The following is a 20,844-nucleotide window of genomic DNA, read 5'->3' on the forward strand; positions in this document are numbered from 1 at the left end:
TGACGATGGGCGCTTGAACAATCGGCTTGGGCTGATTTTCTTCAGCCATCTCGTAGCCAGCGATTTCACAAACCGGACACTGGATTTGCAGCAGCTTGATGATTGTAAATTTTGGTGGAATTTTTCTGATTTTGGTAAAATGTTTACCGCAAATCACTAATAATTTCACCAAAACTATTATTTAATTCACCGACAGTTCTGTTGTTGCTGTGAGTAATGCCAGTAATGTTGCGCTTCACAGTAGAAATATTTTCAAAATTTGAATTGGGTTGTTAAGTGAAGAAAAATTCACAGTTTTTTGTAGTTTGATCGAAAGAGCACATTTCTCTGAGAATAACATGATTTAATTGCACTTCAATATCTTAATGTTGATATTATGAATGATTGAAAAAGATTTCAATTCGTCGACTCAATGACATTTCGATTTACATAGGGTAACTTGGTATTATACGCCCCACCCGGGCAATACGCCTCTCCTCAATATTTAACGGACCAGATACAATATGAAATTGAAAAGGACTGCGGATCCTTACAGTTCATGAGACTGTCTCACTATGAAAAGTTGACTGTTATAACGTGCAGCAAAACAGAGATAATGGAAAATGTATCAAAAGTCGAATTTCGATGTAAATTTTCACGCAGTGGGTTCAAGCATTTTTTGAGTCAAATAGCACAACATCAAAGCAACCAATTGTAAAACGTTGACGCTTTAACTAATGAAAGAATATCATTAGTTAGAATGGCCAAAAAGAGTGGAAATTCAATGAAATATTCAATTTCCAACAACTTCTCATCTCTGGGCAATATGCCCCATCACGGGCCGGATGATATGCCCCATTCTTGATGCCATATATTTCCAAGCAAGCTCGTTAGCAGATTTTCAGCGTGCATAAGCAGCTGACAGTCCTGGGGCATATAACCCCTGTGTTGTGGGGCATACTGTCCATTGTCATGGGGCGTACTATCCGTTTATTGTGGGGCATATTATACTGTTACTGGGGCATATTGTCCAGGCTCTTTTTGAAGTGCGTGATTCAGATGATTGTAAAAAAGATTTTATTTTCAGTCAATTAAGTAGATGTTGCGGAAAAGCTCACATTTTTTAAACAACTGGTAAGGTAATAGTCCAATTGAAGTGGTTTTTCCATAAGAAATAGTGCTTTTGATAGAGATATATCCGTTTTTGCTTAAGGGGGGGCATATTATACCGAGTTACCCTAATGACTGCTCGTCCCGAAGTAAATTATGCCGAGGGGTGATTCAAAAGTGATTTCCATACTAATTTCAAACGTGTTTTAAAAATAGTTCCAGGTCACGGAAAATTGTGAAACTTTGGATTCTTGTTCAATTTTTAACGCAAATTCAGAATATGTAAGAAAATAGATACCTCTAAACAAGCTAATTGTTGAATTCACGTAACACGGACACATTTTGACGGCACACTGGTTGAAATCCTTCTCGCCCGATGAGGTTTGCGGTGGGGATGACGATGGGCGCTTCAACAAGCGGCTTTGGTCAATTTTCTTCAGCCATCTCGTACTTGCCTTTGCGTCCCGATTCCTGCAGGGCCAATTCTTGAAGCGCGAGTCCATTAGGAAATCTTGAGCAATTTTACAATTCGGACGCTGGATTTGCCGCCACCTGATAATCAACAGCTGGCCTCTGGTAGCGAGGAGCTGAGCAGGTTTGGAGGAGCTCTTGCCAGCCCGAAAGCGAAAACAGAATGAAACCGAATTAAACGAATCGCCGCCGCAAATCAACCTTGCGTCTTCCTCTTCCGACGACACAAATTGAACTATGACGCGGGTGAAAACGCAAAGCGAAAATGCCTCGCGCAACCGTGTTCACAGTCCGACCGCAAAAAGAAGACTGAGAGAAGAAGCAGGGTGCGGTGCGCTTTTATAGAGGGAAGCGGAATCCAAAAATGTGCTTGGACGTGATTGGTTAGATAAGAAAGGGGTCAACGTCCTCCATTTGAATCGACGCATAGATAAATTTCCAATCGATTCATTGATAAATATTGAAAATCTATCGATAAATGACTGAGTTATTAGCGGTCAAAACCTGACCATTTTTCGTTACATGCTCAATTTTTCGTTTTTCTGAATTGTACCCCCATATGTTGCCGAAAGACGTTATCCAACGTCAAAACCTTAGAAGCCAATACCGGCATTGAAAGAGGAAAACAAATTATTACTAACTAATTGCGAATAAGCTCAAAAACTTGCTATGCAGTTTGAAAGCGCGCACAATTTTAATTCAGGACTTACTAGTCCAATTGAAAATCAAGTTACTCAGGAGTTCGAAAATATTCTCAATCAAGAGAACGTTTTCTAAAAAAATCGTTTTCTATTCTCAATCAAGAGAACGTTTTCGTTTCTGTGAGACTGATTTAGAAGGAGTGAGAACTATCTTCAAAACATTCAAAAATATGAAAGCTCCTGGCCATGATGGAATTTTCTATATACTCATCAAGAAACTTCCAGAAAGTAGCTTAGCATTCTTAGTTGATATATTTAACAAATGTTTTCAATTAGCATATTTTCCTGACAAATGGAAAAATGCTAAGGTTGTACCAATTTTAAAACCAGATATCCAGAAATCCTGCAGAAGTTTCTAGCTATCGTCCAATAAATTTGCTTTCCTCCATCAGTAAACTTTTCGAAAAGGTCATTTTGAACAGAATGATGGTCCACATCAACGAAAATTCATTTTTTGCTAATGAAAAGTTCGGATTCCGCCATGGACATTCGACCATTCATCAACTTTTACGTGTAACAAATTTGATTCGTTCCAACAAATCTGAAGGCTATTCTACTGGTCTTGCTCTTCTAGACATAGAAAAAGCCTTCGACAGTGTTTGGCATGAAGGTTTGATTGTAAAATTGAAAAACTTTAATTTTCCAACATACATTGTTAGAATAATTCAAAGTTATCTGTCAAATCGTACACTTCAGGTTAATTATCAGAACTCCAGGTCTGAAAGACATCATGTAAGAGCTGGTGTACCTGAAGACAGCATTTTGGGACCAATATTATACAATATTTTCACATTTGACTTACCTGAGTTACCTCAGGGATGTCAAAAATTATTGTTTGCGGATGACACAGGCCTCTCCGCCAAAGGACGAAGCCTGTGTGTCATCTGTAGTCGATTGCAAAAAAGTTTGGATATTTTTTCTTCATACTTGCGGAAGATTTCTCCTAATGCTTCCAAAACTCAACTAATAATATTCCCACATAAACCAACGGCTCTCTTTTTTGAAACCTTCAAGTAGACATGTTGTCACGTTGAGATGGGTTCCAACAAATTGGTCAGATGAAGTTAAGTATCTAGGACTCATGCTAGATAAGAATTTAACTTTCAAAAATCACATTGAGGGCATTCAAGCCAAATGTAATAAATATGTAAAATGTCTCTATCCCCTTATTAATAGAAAATCAAAACTTTGTCTTAAGAACAAGCTTTTAATATTCAAACAAATTTTCAGGCCAGCCATGTTGTATGCTGTACCAATATGGACTAGCTGTTGTAATACCAGGAAGAAAGCTCTGCAGAGAATTCAAAATAAAATTTTGAAAATGATTCTGAAGCTTCCTCCCTGGTATAGTACCAATGAGTTACATAGAATATCCAATGTTGAAACATTAGAACAAATGTCAAGTAAAATAATTAATAATTTCAGGCAACAATCGTTATAATCTTCTATTACCTATGTGTTATATATTTAGGTAAAGTTAGGTTAAGTATATTCAAAGCGTTTTTTCCTCTTATAAGCAGGTGAAATCCACTCACCTGTAAAAAAATCTGAACTGCTACAGCAAATGAAATGTAATATGTTGTTAACAAAACGTTAAAAGCTCTTTTTTCATTGATGTTTACATGAAATTTAACTTTTTGTAATCCAAGCCACCAATCATCAAAATATAACGTTAACTTTCGTTTCAAATATAATTTGGTTGAAATTGCACGATAAAATTTAGATTAAATCAATTTTTCAACATACTTGCTGACTCCAAAATTCTTTCTCTAATATGGTAAAACACAATACTTTTCGAAACCATAAAAAAATAACTTTTGAGCATCGAAACTGAACTACGTTGATAATAATAAAACACTATAAAACACTATACTGGCCTTGCTCAGTATGGGAGTAAAATTAAGTTGTGTAATTCCACGGGGCAAACCCCCCCCCAGGATTATTTCTTAGGGTTAGAGGAAGATTTACTTAACCTTCCGTCAGTCGCTCAAAAAAAAAGTTACACCAGCGGTCGCATCGTGTACTGAGTACAAGCGGAGCAATTTTGATTGTACATCCAAAGCAAGGCAAGATAGAATATGAATGTTTTCGACAAATTTCTTCAGTCCAACGGTACCAATTGGTCAGTGGACAAAAAACACTTTAGAAACATCCTCATCTTCCTGTGGCCATCGGATTGTGCCCCGGGGGAACCGATGTAGTGGACATTTCGCAATGCAACATCTCGTACACAATTATATCTCAGGATCTAGATTTTTTAGCAAGATGGTGTCTTGGGCAAAGTTGTTCAGTAGGTCAATGGCTAACATTTGATAGGCTGCTTGTTTCGAAATTCTGCCACCAGATGGTGCTAGTGAGCACTTAATTTTACAAACGCCGATATCTCAAGATCCTGATTACCTAGAAAGATGATGTCTTCGACAAAGTTGTTTAGTAGGTCAAGGACTAACATATGATAAGCTACCTAACAAGAAAAACTGCCACAAGATGGCACTAGTGAGCATGCAATATTTCAATCACGAATATCTCAGGATCCCGATTATTTAGAAAGATGGTGTTTTCAGCAAAGTTGTTCAGTAGTTCAAGGGCTACCTTGTGATGATTTTCTTGATTCGGAATACTTTTAATAGATGGCGCTAGTGAGCAAGATATTTTGCGAACACAGATATCTCAGGATCCAGGCTACCTATAAAGTTGACGACAAAAGTGTTGAATATGTCAAGGTCTAGTATGTACAGGGGATAGGCAAAATGATTGAGATAGGCAAAATTTTGCCCAAATTCAAATGCTTATAACTTTATGAAAAATGAATGAAATTGGATGCATCTGGAAGCAAATTTGGTCCAATTTTAGGAACTTTCTTGGCCATGCATATTGGCCACTGGACACCGGAGATGTTCCGGATTTTCTGAGGTCATGTCCAAATGTCATTTTTTCTGTCGCTTGTATTTTTGTGCGGTGTAAAGTTAGATATATGTTTGCAATTTTCCTAGAAACTAGAACTAATAGGAAGTTGAATGCCACCGGACGCATTAAGATTGGTTGGAAATCTTCAGAAATATGACCATTTCCGTAAAACTGGTTCCGGAAAGCAAGGTCAGTCATGTTTGTATTTCCAATCATGTAAATATTATCCGGAGCTATATCCAAGCGGACACCAACCTTAAAAATGATGTTTCCTGCAGCATATTCAGAACCATTAGATGCACAGACCACTCTATAGAACGTTCCAGGTGCCCTGGGGGAAGTGGTCAATTAGGAACATATCCGGAACCATATCAATATGGGCATCAAACTTCATTATTTTCAAAGGTTATGCTTTCCGAAGCATTTCCAGCATCACCGGCTGCCATAACCACTTTATAGTAGGTTCCAGGTGCCCGGGGGATGTGGCCAATTCAAAACATGCCCGAAAACACATCAATATGGGTAAAAACATCACGATTTTTGAAGGTGATGCTAATAGAAGTAATTACAGCGCAACTTATTTATATGACCACTGTATAGTAGGTTCCATGGGCCCTGGGGGATGAGGTCATGTTTCGAGTTGGCCACATCTCTAGGAGCCCCTGGAATATACTATAGAGTGATTATTATATCTTGTGGTTCTGAAAATGCTCGCCATTTTCCAAGTCACATGGATCTTACTGTTTATGGTAGAATGTGTTTCTAAACAGATGAACGGACATGTTCCGAATTGGCCACATCCCCCGGGCACCTGGAACCTACTATAAAGTGGTTATGGCAGCCGGTGATGCTGGAAATGCTTCGGAAAGCATAACCTTTGAAAATAATGAAGTTTGATGCCCATATTGATATGGTTCCGGATATGTTCCTAATTGACCACTTCCCCCAGGGCACCTGGAACGTTCTATAGAGTGGTCTGTGCATCTAATGGTTCTGAATATGCTGCAGGAAACATCATTTTTAAGGTTGGTGTCCGCTTGGATATAGCTCCGGATAATATTTACATGATTGGAAATACAAACATGACTGACCATGCTTTCCGGAACCAGTTTTACGGAAATGGTCATATTTCTGAAGATTTCCAACCAATCATAATGCGTCCGGTGGCATTCAACTTCCTTTTAGTTCTAGTTTCTAGGAAAATTGCAAACATCTATCAAACTTTACACCACACAAAAATACAAGCGACAGAAAAAATGACATTTGGACATCACCCAACTTGAAATTCTACCACCATATGGCACTAGTGATCATGCTGTATTTTGATTGCGAATATCTTAAGATAATGATATTTTAGCAAGATGGTGTTTTCAGCAAAGATTTTTAGTAGGTTAAGGACTAAACATGTGATATGCAGTTTGATTCAGAATTCTTCCACAAAACGAAATTTTCGAATTGAATTATTTCAGGATCCTGGTTAGGAAAATAAAATTAGATTACAAATATGGTGTCTTTGATGAAGTTGTTCTGTATATCATGGACCAACGTGTTAAGTGTAAAATATACCTACTCAAAATTCTTCCACATTCAATTCAAAATGCAATGGGCCGCTAGATTTCAAATAATTCCATCAGGCTAGAGAAAGAGCTCCTGGTTTAATTTTTTTCAAATACAGAATCTCAAGTTCCTGATTATTTTAAAACTTGACGTCTTCATCAAATTTATTAGGTAAGAAAGTGCTCACATGTTCTTGGCAATTATATTTTGAGTAACTCTGCGCCAGTGAGCATTTAATTTTCTGAACATCTTCTGATACTGATCATTTGGCTCATCAATACACGTTTTGTCAAATGTTCAAACATTTCGCTACCAGTAAATTAATAGATAAGCACAAAATAAAATTAAACATATAGGGTTCATTCTACTTCAAATTCTAGATTCAAATTGAACAATATTATTTTTATATTTAGTAGAAAAGTAGGACGCAAACTTCTCGTTGCTGGTGATAATCTAAATTCGTTGCTGCACATCTCGTGAGAGCACACTCTCGTATTACTGGTCTGGTTTGATATTATGGCATTATCCTCCGGAAAATCAGCTTGAGAGATAGGCTTATGATTAGCGCCGTGACCGATAATTTCCCTTACTGGTTGTTTACAAATAAATTCAAAGTGCTCTTTGTGCTAGTATAATCATAATATGGTTATACTAGCACAAAGAGCACTTTGAATTGATTTGTAAACATCACAGGCAATATCTATCACATTCGAACAATGTTGTAGTGTGCGTGCCATCCCGTGAGTCGCCATGAGGGACCGAGTTTCTCATATCACTTTGCACTAACACATCCATCTTTGTTTTTGTGTAACAGCTTTCTGCCGCCCATGAGCCTCTGTACGTGCCATAAATTATTTTGTTCTTTTAACTTGTACTGTGCCCCGTGCGCTGGTGCTGTCTCGCTCTCTCTCACGGGCTACTCGAAAACAGCGCGCACAGAAAAAGTCAAACGTCAAAGAGAGCGAGACAGCACCAACACACGGCGCACAGTAAAGTCATGAGAACAAAAGAATTTATGGCACGTACAAAGGCTCATTAGATATTTGATAGGCCTTTTCAATTTTTTTTTCAAATGGAAGTAAAAATGAAAAGCATCGTGTACTAAGTCTAGCACCAGTTTTAAGGCTATTATTCGCATTATTAAAACCAACCAATGTGCTTGAAATATACTGCTTGATAGCAGAAAAATATCACGTGCTACTGCAGTATGCTATTGACAATTTTATCAGAAAATTCAGTTGAATTCACAGAATAGATGTTTTCTAGAAAAACGCCTTCATAATTATTTCATTGTTATTTTGTATTATTGTTTACCTTTTAGAGCCACCGACACGTTCGGCATTTGTATAGAAGAACTGTCAAAGACCTTCCGAATCAGCTGATTTGAGACGTCTCGTGAAAAGGCCTATTGCTCAATTGTAACCACCATTGACAGTTCTTTGATTTCAGCACAGACGATAAGGCGTCACACTCTCATAGGTGTCCATCGATCATTTTTTTAACGACCGATTCGTATATATGCGACCAACTGCAGGCTGCAATGATTTTGATCGTCATATTTTTAAATATAGTCAAACCTGTATTAGTCGATGTTCCATAGTTCGATATCGACTCATGAAACCATACTTAAAACAAATAAAATCATAATTACTATAATGCTCCCTTTTATCAGCTTTCTAAAGAATATCTGTTCCATGAGTTGATGATCTTTTGAGTATCGACTGGAAATTTGACTGTCCTTGAAATTCTGAAGTATATTCCGATGGGATTTTCATGCTGAAGAGCACCGTTTTCGAATCACACGTTTTATTACACGGTAAACATGCATCAGTCTTGGACAGAATAAACAACTTAGTTGAAGACGTCATTTTCATGATTAAGCCATCACTGAACTTTTGAGCCGAGAAGTTTATATTTGGATGTAATCGGGATCCTTAGATATTAGCAATCAAAATATGCATGCTGAATAGCGCCACCAGTTGAAAGAATTTTAAAACTTGAGGTTCCTTGCAGGCCTTCATCTTAGATCAACCTTGCCGAAGGGGTAATATTTAACAGTAATGAAAATATCTCAGGATCATTTTTTTAAGCGACCAGGATCCAAATATATCTGCGTTCAAAAAATTGCATCTTCAGCATCGTTTTGTGGAAGAAATCCGAATCAAACGGCACATCACATGTTTAATCCTTAATCTACTAAACATCTTTGCCGAAAACACCATCTTGCTAAAATATCGTTATCCTGAGATATTCGCGATCATCTGTTGGAAGAATTTCAAGTTGGGTGGTCTATTACATGCTAGACCTTGACCTATTCAACACTTTTGTCGAAGACGTCAACTTTGTAGGTAGCCTGGATCCTGAGATATCTGTGTTCGCAAAATATAATGCTCACTAGCGCCATCTATTAAAAGAATTCCGAATCAAGAAGATCATCACATGGTAGTCCTTGAACTACTGAACAACTTTACTGAAAACACCATCTCTCTAAACAATCGGGATCCTGAGATATTCGTGATTGAAATATTGCATGCTCACTAGCGCCATCTTGTGGCAGTTTTTCTTGTTAGGTAGCTTATCATATGTTAGTCCTTGACCTACTAAACAACTTTGTCAAAGACATCATCTTTCTAGGTAATCAGGATCTTGAGATATCGGCGTTTGTAAAATTAAATGCTCACTAGCACCATCTGGTGGCAGAATTTCGAAACAAGCAGCCTATCAAATGTTAGCCATTGACCTACTGAACAACTTTGCCCAAGACACCATCTTGCTAAAAAATCTAGATCCTGAGATACGAGATGTTGCATTGCGAAATGTCCACTACATCGGTTCCCCCGGGGCACAATCCGATGGCCACAGGAAGATGAGGATGTTTCTAAAGTGTTTTCTGTCCACTGACCAATTGGTACCGTTGGACTGAAGAAATTTGTCGAAGACATTCATATTCTATCTTGCCTAGCTTTGGATGTACAATCAAAATTGCTCCGCATGTACTCAGTACACGATGCGACCGCTCGTGTGACGGGCCTGGTAAAAAAAAAATTACACGAGCGGTCGCACTGGTGTACTGAGTACACGCCTAAAAACTTAGGTTAAAAACACGATGTTTTCGAATACTTTTCGTTGATTTTTTCGAAAAATGTCTTCTCTACAAGCAAGAAGAAGAGTAGATCTTGGAATAGGACCAACACCCGGATCAATTTGAAGGGATTTTCAACGTGTTTTTCGACTTTTCGCAAAGTGCGTGTACTCAGTACACTAGGGCGACCGACGGTGGGTTAAAATTTCAGCTCATTTGGTCATTCCATGAGCTGGCGCATTTGAGTTGAAGTTAATATGGAATTTCCAGCTTAAACATAGGGCCAGTCTAATATACACATAAAGTTTGAATTCTGTGGCAAATGAAGCAAATCATTTGCCATACAAGCTGGCAAACTTGCATGTTAGTTGGCTGAAATAGTCATATTCTGCATTTCAACAATTTGTAATTCATTTGTAGGCGGTACCAATGGTTTAAAAATCACTGATTTAAAGCAGACTCGCCACAAACATCATTGACATTGACAATGAAATAAGCACAAAAAATGATCGATATTTACATTTACAAACTTGCACTGGTGATCAATTCGCAACAAGTTGTAATCCTATTTACATTGAAATTAATTATTTATTCATTCAAACGTAGAACTCGTTTAAGCATGAACAGCGTCCATTGAAACATTGTAACAGTTTACAACTATATTCTACCTTTGAAGCCACCCAATGGAGCTATCCCGACCATTCTATTGGATTCTATTGGGAATTCAGTGCCAGTAGCCAAACAGGCTGGACACGTGACCAAACTGCCCACGCAGAAATGAAATGGGCCCCGGTTTACGACCCTAAACTTACCCACAACGCTGAGCCGGAAGGCTTGTGAAATTTTCGGTTCGGTTGACACTTGACACTCGTACGTGCCGGAATCGCGTGGCTGCGGCGAAGTTATCCTCAGTGTCCACTCGTCACTGCCTTCGGTGTGCAGCGACTGAAACCGCTGGTCGTTGGTGTACGTGAGGATGCCCACCGTGAGAATGTGCAGATCCCGCTTCCGTATCCAGGACACCTGCAAATGGAAACAGGCAGGTGTAGTTAAACTTTCTAACGGAAACCCTTTTTCTTCTTTTTTTTTGCTTTACGTGATTTGTGCTGGGCAATCTTAGGGTGGCAAATTGTAACTTGTGCGTTTAACCCTTTCAGGACGACTTTTTTCTACACCCATTCAAAGTATGGATTTGATTAAGTTTTTGGATGTTTTAAGGTGAAACAGTTTTGAATCAACTTCTAAGATTGCACTAAAACTTCAAAGGCACAAATCTCACAAAGAAAGCATCCAACGACAATGCACTTTTTATTTTGGCTTTGTGCACTAGCAGAAAGCTTAAAATAAGAAGATCAGAAACGTTTGCCAACTATTTCTCCAGTTTTGTGCCTTTGGAATCGTGAGTAGGGGCACATGTCGGCCATTGTGCCGGCCATCTTTGGATTCTGAGATGTTTCACCTTAAGGTGAAGATGCATCGAATCCAAACCTAAAATTTTCAAGAGAACAAATCTAAAAACCAGACAATTGTTCATGCTGAAAAAAATAGTAGAGTAAAGTGGGGCAAAAGTTCGAGTGGGGTAAAAGTTTCTTTTTAAGATTTCTAGCTCAATTCAAAACAAATCTTATAAATGTCATGGTGGTTCGAATGCTATTCAAGTAAGAGACTTTCACTCCAAATATCATAAAAATCGATTGAGATTTGGAAAAGTTATGGCTATTTGTTGTTTTTCGACGTGAATATTGTAATTTTTGGTCTAATTTTCGTTGCATGGAACCAGTTGAAGATAAAATCTTTTTCAATATTTTATGTAAGGGCGTTTCTAGGCCTATCATAGGGTTGCTTTGAGGTGTATTAGTTTTTGCATAAATGCTTGAAAAAAAATTTTGGCCCATAGTGGGGCAAAAGTTCGAATCAGCGGGGCAAAAGTTCGACCCATGTATAAAATCACGGAAAAATTTGCAAATTGCCTAAAATCCACATATTATCTTCAAATTTAGTTGAATTTGTCTGATCGTGTGAAAATTGTCACCAAAATTTTATATTTCCACTTAGTTTTGCAAAAAACTGCTATTTTTGAGTATATTACAATTAACTCGCTTTTGGGCAATTTTTTGATGAAAATTTAGTGTGTATTTTTCGTTAAACTTAAGTTTACGGCTGGTGTAAGGTATGCCTGTCATAAAAGGGTCGATATTTTGTGTTTTAGCCTGCAAACTTTTGCCCCACACTAGATTCGAACTCTTGCCCCACCGGTGGGGCAAAAGTTCGAATAAGACAATCAATTTTGAAACTGTTATAACTAAAAATGAGTAAATATTTTGACACAAGTTTGTTCAGCAAAATTATAGCCAATATGTTGAAGGTTCACTGTATGGTATTTGTTTGGTTTTAACTGCTATTGTTTTCCTGGAAACTTTGATTATGCCACTATGGTCGAACTTTTGCCCCACCTTACTCTATACACGGTTGTCGGGTTCTCTAGATGTGTGCTCTTGAAAATTCGAGTTTTGGCTGCAATGTTTTGCAAACTTGAATTGATTTATTTTCGAACCTCTCAGCAATACTATGAGTCAGCAAAATATCTCCTCTTTCGCAAAAAAATGTAATAAATCGAATATGAAAATATTCAAATAAAAAACACTTTACCTGAAAATGAAAATTGGTTGGTTCAGCCGCCTGCCCAGCAACTACTATCCCTATCCCCTCGTGGTACGGGCCGGGGTACGAGCAACCTTAGGGAAGATCGGATAAGCAATCCCGGTGAGAACTGTACTTCTTCAAACCTGGAGTGTCTGCTTCATGTTAGGAGTGGCATTTGTTCCTTATGTCAGGGACAGCTGATCATCGTCCGAGTGCCAGAGGAGGACTCTAAGCTAAACTGTACACTATGGCCCTCTCCATCCTCCGGAAATCGAAGGGTTTGGTGTCTGTCCCTGCTAGCCAACCTTAAAAATACATTAGCAAGGAAACGTCAACGGAAGAAGACGGGCCGAAAATTGGCAAAGACCTCGGAAACTCGATACGTAGAACTGTAACGGGTTACAGTCGATCCGCAAAAGAAAGTGCAAGTTGAGAATTAAATGCCGATTCTTTAACTTTAGCATAATCAACATGCATAGCCCACACTCCAGAAGCCATGATGATGACAAGGACGAATTTGGCACGCAGCTCGAACGCGAGTACGACAACGGCTCATGCCAAGGCGTCAAAATTACCATAGGAGATCTGAACGCTCAAGTTGTTTAGGAGAAGGAGTTCAGGTCGACTATTGTAAAGTTTACCACTTACCGGCTGACGAGAACGGCTTACGACTGATAGAATTCACCACCCCGAGGAATATGGCCATTTGTGGTACCATTTTCTAGCTCAGCATCCCGTAGTGATACATCTGGAGATCACTATAGCAGACAGAATCGCAAATCGACCTCGTTTTGACCGATGCACGGCACTTCTCCGACATAATCGACGTCAGAAACTGTCGGTCATCAACGATGTACGGTACTGACGCCCGCCTCGATACAATCTAGCGCGACCAAAACAACTAGATGTCGCCAATGCGTAAGCGTAACATTTTGAGGCAATGTTTCCGGATGAGGGTGAGCTCGATGGGGCCCCTTTTGAGGAACGTTGGGAGACAGTCAATGTAGCCAATAACGTCGCTACCGAAAGCATTGTCAGATACGTGGAACGAAGTTCAAGATACGATTTGTTCGACGTAGAATGAAGCGCAGGCTGCAATGCTGCAGCATGATACGCGATAGAACAAGGAACGATACTGACTGATGCGGAAATAGCAAACCCGCTGATTCCTAAACACAAAAAGACCGTTCTCAAGAATTGCGAATTTTCTATCAGAAGCTCAACGTATCCCAAGATGGTTTCATGCCGTGAACTGAAGTGTGCAGGGTTGAGAATGGGAGAATCTTGACAGACGTGAAATGATAGAAATGTAGAAGAAGCACTACGATGAACACCTGAATGACGTAGAGAATACAGACACAGAGAGTCAGGATAGCGAAGATACTGGCTACATCAGCATAATAGACAGTGGAAACCGACCAGCTCCCAAAATGCCATTCAACATCTAAAATACAACAAAGTCGCAGGCAAGGAGAATTCTTTTTCTTGGCATTAACGTCCCCACTGGGACAGAGCCAGCTACTCAGCTTAGTGTTCTTTATGAGCACTTCCACAGATATTAACTGAGAGCTTTATTTGCCAAAGTTTGCATTCGTCACACGATAGTACAATGATACACTATGCCCAGGGAAGTCAAGGAAATTTTCATTACGAAAAGATCCTGGACCGACCAGCAATAGAACCAGACACCTTCAGCATGGCTTTGCTTTGTAGCCGCGGACTCTAACCACTCGGCTAAGGAAGGCAAGGAGATTATTTGACCCGAATTGGTTAAGATGGGCCCGGAGAGGTTGGCCAGTTGCCTGCATCGTCTGTTAGAATCTGGGAAACGAAATAGGTACCAGAGGAGTGGAAGCAAGGTATGGGTGACAAACTGGAGTGTGAAAACTATCGTGCAATACCTATCTTAAGCGCCAACAAAGCTCTACCGCAGATTATCTTCCGTCGTCTATAACCTACCTACAGCAAACCAGTTCGTGGGAAGTAATCAAGCAGGTTTCATGGACGGCCACTCGACAACGAACCATATCTTTTTTGTGCGGCAAATCCTTCAGAAATGCTATGAATACCAAATCCCTATCCTTTTCATCGATTTCAAGGTGGCATCTGTCAGTTTTGACCGTGTAGAGCTATGGAAGATCATGGACGAGAAAAAATCTCCCTGGAAGTTCACAAAATTGATTAGATCAACAATGGATGGTGTGCAAAACTGCGTGAAGATCTCTGGCGAACACACCAGTTCGTTTTAGTCTCGGCGGGGACCACGACAGGGAGACGGACTTTCATACCTGTTGTTCAATATTACTCCTGAAGATGTCATGAGGACTGCCGGGTTTAACAGTCGAGGCACAATTTTCCACAAGATCCGAACAATTTGTATGCTTCGCGGACGACATGGCAACGGTGGGAGATTCGATCACCTATCTGCAACGAGAAGCAACAGAAGTCGCACTAGTGTTGAATGCTCCAAAAACAAAGTGCATGCTGGTAGGCGAAACGCGACAGAGACCGTCTAGGAAGTAGTGTCACAGTAGAGTATCGAGATGGTGGATGCTTTCGTACACTTTGGATCACAACGATAGTCAAGCCATACGAAGGCGCATCATCTGTGTAAGTTGTGGCTAACATAAGCTGTTGAAATTAAGCCGATCATCAATCATCACTCCCAGATGCTTAACTTCGCGCTTTGAGTCGATGATGCAACCACCAACCGTGATTCTTTCCTGCCTCACTGATCATAACCACTTCAGTTTTGTGGTGGGCTATCGCCAGCTTCTTGTCCCACATCTAATCTTCTACAGTATCGATCGTCTCGGTGGCGAGTACCTCCACATCCTCTCTTGATTCACCGACTACCAATAGCACTACATCGTCCGCAAAGCCCACAAACTTTACGCCTCTGGGAAGATTCAATTTCAGGACAACATCGTACATAATATTCCACAGAGTCGGGCCGAGAATAGAGCTCTCATGAACGCGCGCCGTAATTGGAATACTTTTTACTCTTTTGCATGTTTCGCTATGCAACGAATCAGCGATTGCTTACCAGCTAGCGCAGTTGAAAGCGTTCATTACGTCTAGTGTGATCACCGCACAATAACGGTTTCCTCTCCTTTTTTGCTTCCGACCTGTCTCCATGGATTGCACAACAGTTTGGATGGCAGCCACCTTCCTTTCCGGAAGACTTTGGCACGGGTTTGGTAGCATTACCAACTCTTCTCTCTTTCAGGAATTTCAGAAGCTGCTATCGTCAATGCAGTTCTGCAGTGTGGTCCGGAATACATGAAAAATTCATGATTTTTGATCCTGAAAATCATAGATATAACGCCAAGGACCAATATGAGGTTCTGGCAACATCCAGATATTCCGGAATCGGTTCCGGCAGGGCCTAAGAGGGACACTTTTGTAATCCTATTCACTCATATAGTGCGACGGCTCAAAATTCATGATTTTTTTATCCTGATCACCATAGCTATAATGCCAATGACCAATATGAGGTTCTGGCTACATCCGGATACCCCGGAAGCGGTTCCGGCAAGGTATCATTTTGTTCAAATTTATAATTTTACATCCTGAACGTCATACCTTTAATGCCATGGACCAATATGAGGTTCTGGTCATATCCGGATACCCCAAAATCGGTTCAGATAGGGCCTGTGGGATACTTTTGTATTTTTTTCAATTATATCGTGCAACGAATCAAAATTCATGATTATTTTTTTCTGAACACCTCAGCTATAATGCCATGGACCAATATGAGGTTCTAGTCACATACGGATGTATAGTACGAAATACAAATTGTTTATCCAACAGCATCACTTTAAAGCTTCTGTCCAGATACTTGAAATGGATACTCTTGAAATATTAACGAGATGCTAAGGCTGGTTCAAAGTGAAACCATAAGGAAACAGAACCTGGACTAGGATACAGAGTCTGGACGTAGAAGCAGAACCTCCTCGTGGAGGTATTTTTCCAAAGATTCAGAGATGATTCCGAAGATAAAGTTATTATTTTCTGTGCAATTCCTCCCAGAGTTCTTCTAAGGAATTTTTCCAAGAATTTTGTTCCGGATATCTCATATATTCTACCTGAATTTTAACAAGAATAACTATAAAAATTACCCAGGGATTCATTCAGATATTTTCCAAGGAATGTCTAAGTCCTTCACGATTGTATCAGGTGATTCTTCCATCGATTTCCTTAGTAACAACTTTATAATTCGGTTGAAGGATCACTGAAAAAAATATCTGGAGGAACTCTGTTACGTTTAAGTTAATTTGTGTATCGTAACAAGATAAGGCCTTGAAAATTAAGAACCCAATTATATGTAAATACATAAACTGACAAGCAGAGGTCGCCACGCACGCCAAAGAGGAAACACCCCTGCAGTGAACCTACAGCAGCAGCTGCCAGCTGAAAGGATCAAAACACTGCAAACGGGCACACACACACACACTTGCGCGCACGGTCATACTTCCGAGAAACAAAAACGACGGCACACCATTGTACGTTCGTCAGGCCACCTCACCAGAGGTAGAAAGGGTCGGCTCGTTCCAGTGTTCGCGTGCAAAAAACCCCCGTTGCAAAAACTATCTGGCTGCAGGGACGAGTTCGGACTGGCGGCACGTGGCATCGACCACGTTACCAGAAAAAGGAAGCCATCTTTCGTCCAGGGGGCGCAACCCTTCGGAAATCTCGGGTGAGGAAATCAAAAATCAATCTGAAGACACACTTTGCAACCATCCGCACGTGGCTCAAGTTGGGCAACCCACAAGGAAGTGAGGTTAGGAACACGCAATTCGGGCAATTCAACGGTGTCTCGGATCTGGGCGACCCAATAGGACCGTTCACCGGATTGTGAGAGTTGCGGCAGACGGGAAAAGGTGGACGCGGTGACAGAAGCGGCAAACCCGTGGAGAAAAGGCCACCGGCAAGCGTGGCCAATCCGACAGAAGAAGAACGAAGTTCGATTCGGAGATCCGGAAGATCGGAGGACGGCCGAATGTGGCGATCAAAATCCGGTGCTGTGAGCACTGCAGCCCAGTAGCAGGATGTGGCGTGGCAGCCATGTCAAAGGGTGCACTCGGGTTGACAGTAAGTACTGAATCAAAGAAAGGAAGTAAATTTAAGGAAGAAAATGTGTAGGGAAGATAAGGAATGGGAAGAAGGACGGATTAGGATATCTGCAGGCTTCCGAATTCTCACTCACTCTCACGATAATGGATTTATCCCTCACAGCAATTTTCAGCGATCAGCTGCCTTGCGATTTTATCCGTCCACAAAACAAAGCGAAAATAGATAATTGCACATTTCCGCAGCTGTGAGAAGTTTGTTTTCTCTTTCTCCGATCCATGGAGAATTTTTCCTGTATCCATCGCCATGAGCAGCAGTTGCTTTTATGCACCAAATTAACCACTTCTTACATCAAGTTGGTGTGGTAGCATGGTTAGCGTGCACGCATCGCGGTTGTTTTTAGCAATGTTCTAGGTTCGAATCCCGTCGCCGGCACTAGTTTTTGTTTATCCACATAGTGATAATTCTCGGGAGCAGTTGGTGAGCGAAAATATGATGGAGTGATAATCAAATTATCCACAGAGTGGAGTGATTTTCGGTTATCCTCCATCGTAGCTCCAGGGAAAATTAGTGTGAGCGATAAAAGATGTTCACGCGAGGAAGCGAAAAAAGCATTCTCCTTACGTGCGAAAAATCCTAGATTTCGCATCATTGATACGAAAATTCAGAACCCTGGATATCTGTAAGGAAAGGACATGAGGAAGGAAAGGAATAAATTTTGTTCATAATGAAAATTGGTGCTTCGGATTTCAGTTTTGGTTTTGTGAGCGCATCCCTTTATTGAGCTTTTCGGGACTGCTCGAGGGCTTCTATCCCCCCTCGACAGCCATCCGCAACAACTCTTTAGTCTTTAGAAAAAAAGCTCTGGGTAATTTCTGTTGAAATAACTGGAGGGGAATCGTTGGAGTGCTCAAGGTTTTTTTTTGGAGAAAGTCCTCTAAGTATTCTTAGCAAAATTGCTGGAAAAATTTCTGGGTGTATCGGTAGAGGAATCTCTAGAAAAAAAAAATCTAGGGAGATCCCAGTATGAGTCCCTAAAAGTATTCAAGATAAATCTCGGGAACAATCATTAGAAGATTTCTTGAAGTTTTTTCATGAGACATGTGAGAGGAAATTCTTGAAGAACCTGCTGAAAAGCTGCATTGAAGTATTTGATTTTTTTCTCTGGAGTCCGTAGAATTTTGCATCAGGACTTACTGCAATCCTAATTAGGGAAAAATAGACTCTAGAAAGCAATTTGATTAAAATAGATACCTAAGAGATCTTACATAAAAAATAGAGACTAGTCAGAATAGAATAGAAGAGAATAAGCACAATTAAGGTACCTATAAGAAAATAATCATCAAACGAATTTTGTTGTTGACGAATAAGCCCCAAAATCATTTAATTTAACCTGTCAACATATACAATCTACTTAGCTGTATTAAATATATAAAAGAACATTACCTACATTAATTTAAATTTCAAATTGGGGATTAGAAGTATATTTTAACGTTATAAAATAGTTTGAATCTGGTAATGAAAACCTTATAAAACATTGCAAATATATATGCTAAAGTATCGAAATGTTTAATTTTTCTGGGAAAAGGGCCCCCACAAGATAATGGCCCCCGGGCCCCCACATTTGTAAATTCGGCTCTGTGCATAGATAACAATGAAAAGAACAACTATGACAAAGAAAGTGGGCACCCATTGGGTCAATATGACCCATCCGTCCTGAAAGGGCTAAAGAGGTGAAAATGAGGCACTTACCGCTCGGTCGCCCAGATTCCGCACCCGGCAGTGCAGCAGCGCAGATTGACCAACGGTTGCGGTTATCTCCCGCCGGGTGCTATTGTCGAAGTAAGGCTGGGCGAAGGGCTGTTCCCAGTACGATTGCACTTCGCCACTGATGATGTTGAGCACTGGAACGAGAGGAGAATATCGAAACGTACTCGTGAGTATTATCGCTCGTTAAAAAAGACGGTTCCATTCTGTGGACAAAGACGTTTGAAAAGCGATTTACAATCCATAATAATAGACGTTCAACAGAACAAAATATGACGAAAAATATGTGAAAATTAAGTAGCATCCATGAAGCGTAGCGAAGGCCAGCTTCAGTGGGTTCCTGACCCTTTCAACGTCGACGAGTTTCCCAAAGCTTAAACTTGTTTCAATGATTCTACCATGTTAGTGGTCCATTAGAGTTGAAACAAAAACTTACTCTACGAATTCCCTTTGAAGGGGCCCAGAATGCCGTGGCGGTAAACGCGCAGCTATTCAGCAAGACCAAGCTGAGGGTCGTGGGTTCGAATCCCACCAGTCGAGGATCTTTTCGGGTTGGAAATTTTCTCGACATCCCATAGAGTATCATAGCATAGCATAGAGTATCTTCGTACCTGCCACACGATATACACATGCAAAAATGGTCTTTGGCACAGTAAGTTCTCAGTTAATAACTGTGGAAGTGCTCATAAGAACACTAAGCTGAGAAGCAGGCTCTGTCCCAGTGGGGATGTAACGCCATAAAGAAGAAGAAAAACGTATTCCCTTCACAGTGCAGTAACAGAAAAACAAACGTAACACTAAGGAAATTAGTGTTTAGCGTATATTATGTGGCAGGTACGATGGTACTTTATGCCCAGGGAAGTCAAAGAAATTTGTATTACGAAAAGATCCTGGACCGACCGGGAATCGAACCCAGACACCTTCAGCATGGCTTTGCTTGGTAGTCGCGGACTCTAACCACTCGGCTAAAGAATGCCTCACGTGCGTGCCTCTGGTTGTCAAATATAGAACATAGGGAATATGAAAGGATTGTTTAAAGCTTTGTCGTTGGAAGTTTTATCATTGCTACGTATGTTTGTCCGTGGTGCCGTTGTTCCCCATCCAACTGTAGAAGGCTATTTCTACACCTATGGTATCCTGCCTTGACATGTGATGCCGAGAGCTCAATCGGGAGGCAATCTGCCGCAATCCCACCCACTTGTGATCGGTGCTGCGTCACAACCTCTGACAAACATCCTTGCACCTCACCGACCGACAGCAGGACTCCCCATAGAAGGCTTGAAAAGCTCGTACGCCGGATCGGAACGGATCAAATATATCAAACCAATTTGAAATTTTACGTAACAATAATCCCACAGACGTGCTAAGAAACCAAACGATTCCACAGTCAGTGGCAGAAAAGGATGTGAGTGGATTAGAGCTGATACCGAGGCGGAAATGGAGAGACGCACGAAGAGGAGTGTAGTTAATTCCCAGATCAGTCTATTAAGGGTATGTGATATGATTTTTTTCTATCATAATATGATTCTGCCGAGAAGGAGGGGAGGTCAATAA

General features: G+C 40.4%; 1 protein-coding gene across 1 annotated transcript in view; it reads right to left on the bottom strand.

The window, feature by feature from the left end:
• Positions 1-19,535, bottom strand: part of LOC5566745 (limbic system-associated membrane protein) — a 237,842-nt gene extending 218,307 nt beyond the window's left edge. Inside the window, exons 1-3 of the mRNA XM_021850728.1 lie at positions 19,529-19,535; positions 19,276-19,427; positions 10,620-10,830 (exon numbers count right to left, since the gene is read on the bottom strand). Coding sequence (XP_021706420.1) covers positions 10,620-10,830; positions 19,276-19,427; positions 19,529-19,535 — 370 coding nt within the window. The remainder of the gene's footprint in view (positions 1-10,619; positions 10,831-19,275; positions 19,428-19,528) is intronic.
• Between the last annotated feature and the right edge of the window lie 1,309 nt (positions 19,536-20,844).

The sequence above is a fragment of the Aedes aegypti genome, chromosome 3, assembly GCF_002204515.2.
Source record: "Aedes aegypti strain LVP_AGWG chromosome 3, AaegL5.0 Primary Assembly, whole genome shotgun sequence".
In the NCBI taxonomy this organism is placed as follows: domain Eukaryota; kingdom Metazoa; phylum Arthropoda; class Insecta; order Diptera; family Culicidae; genus Aedes; species Aedes aegypti.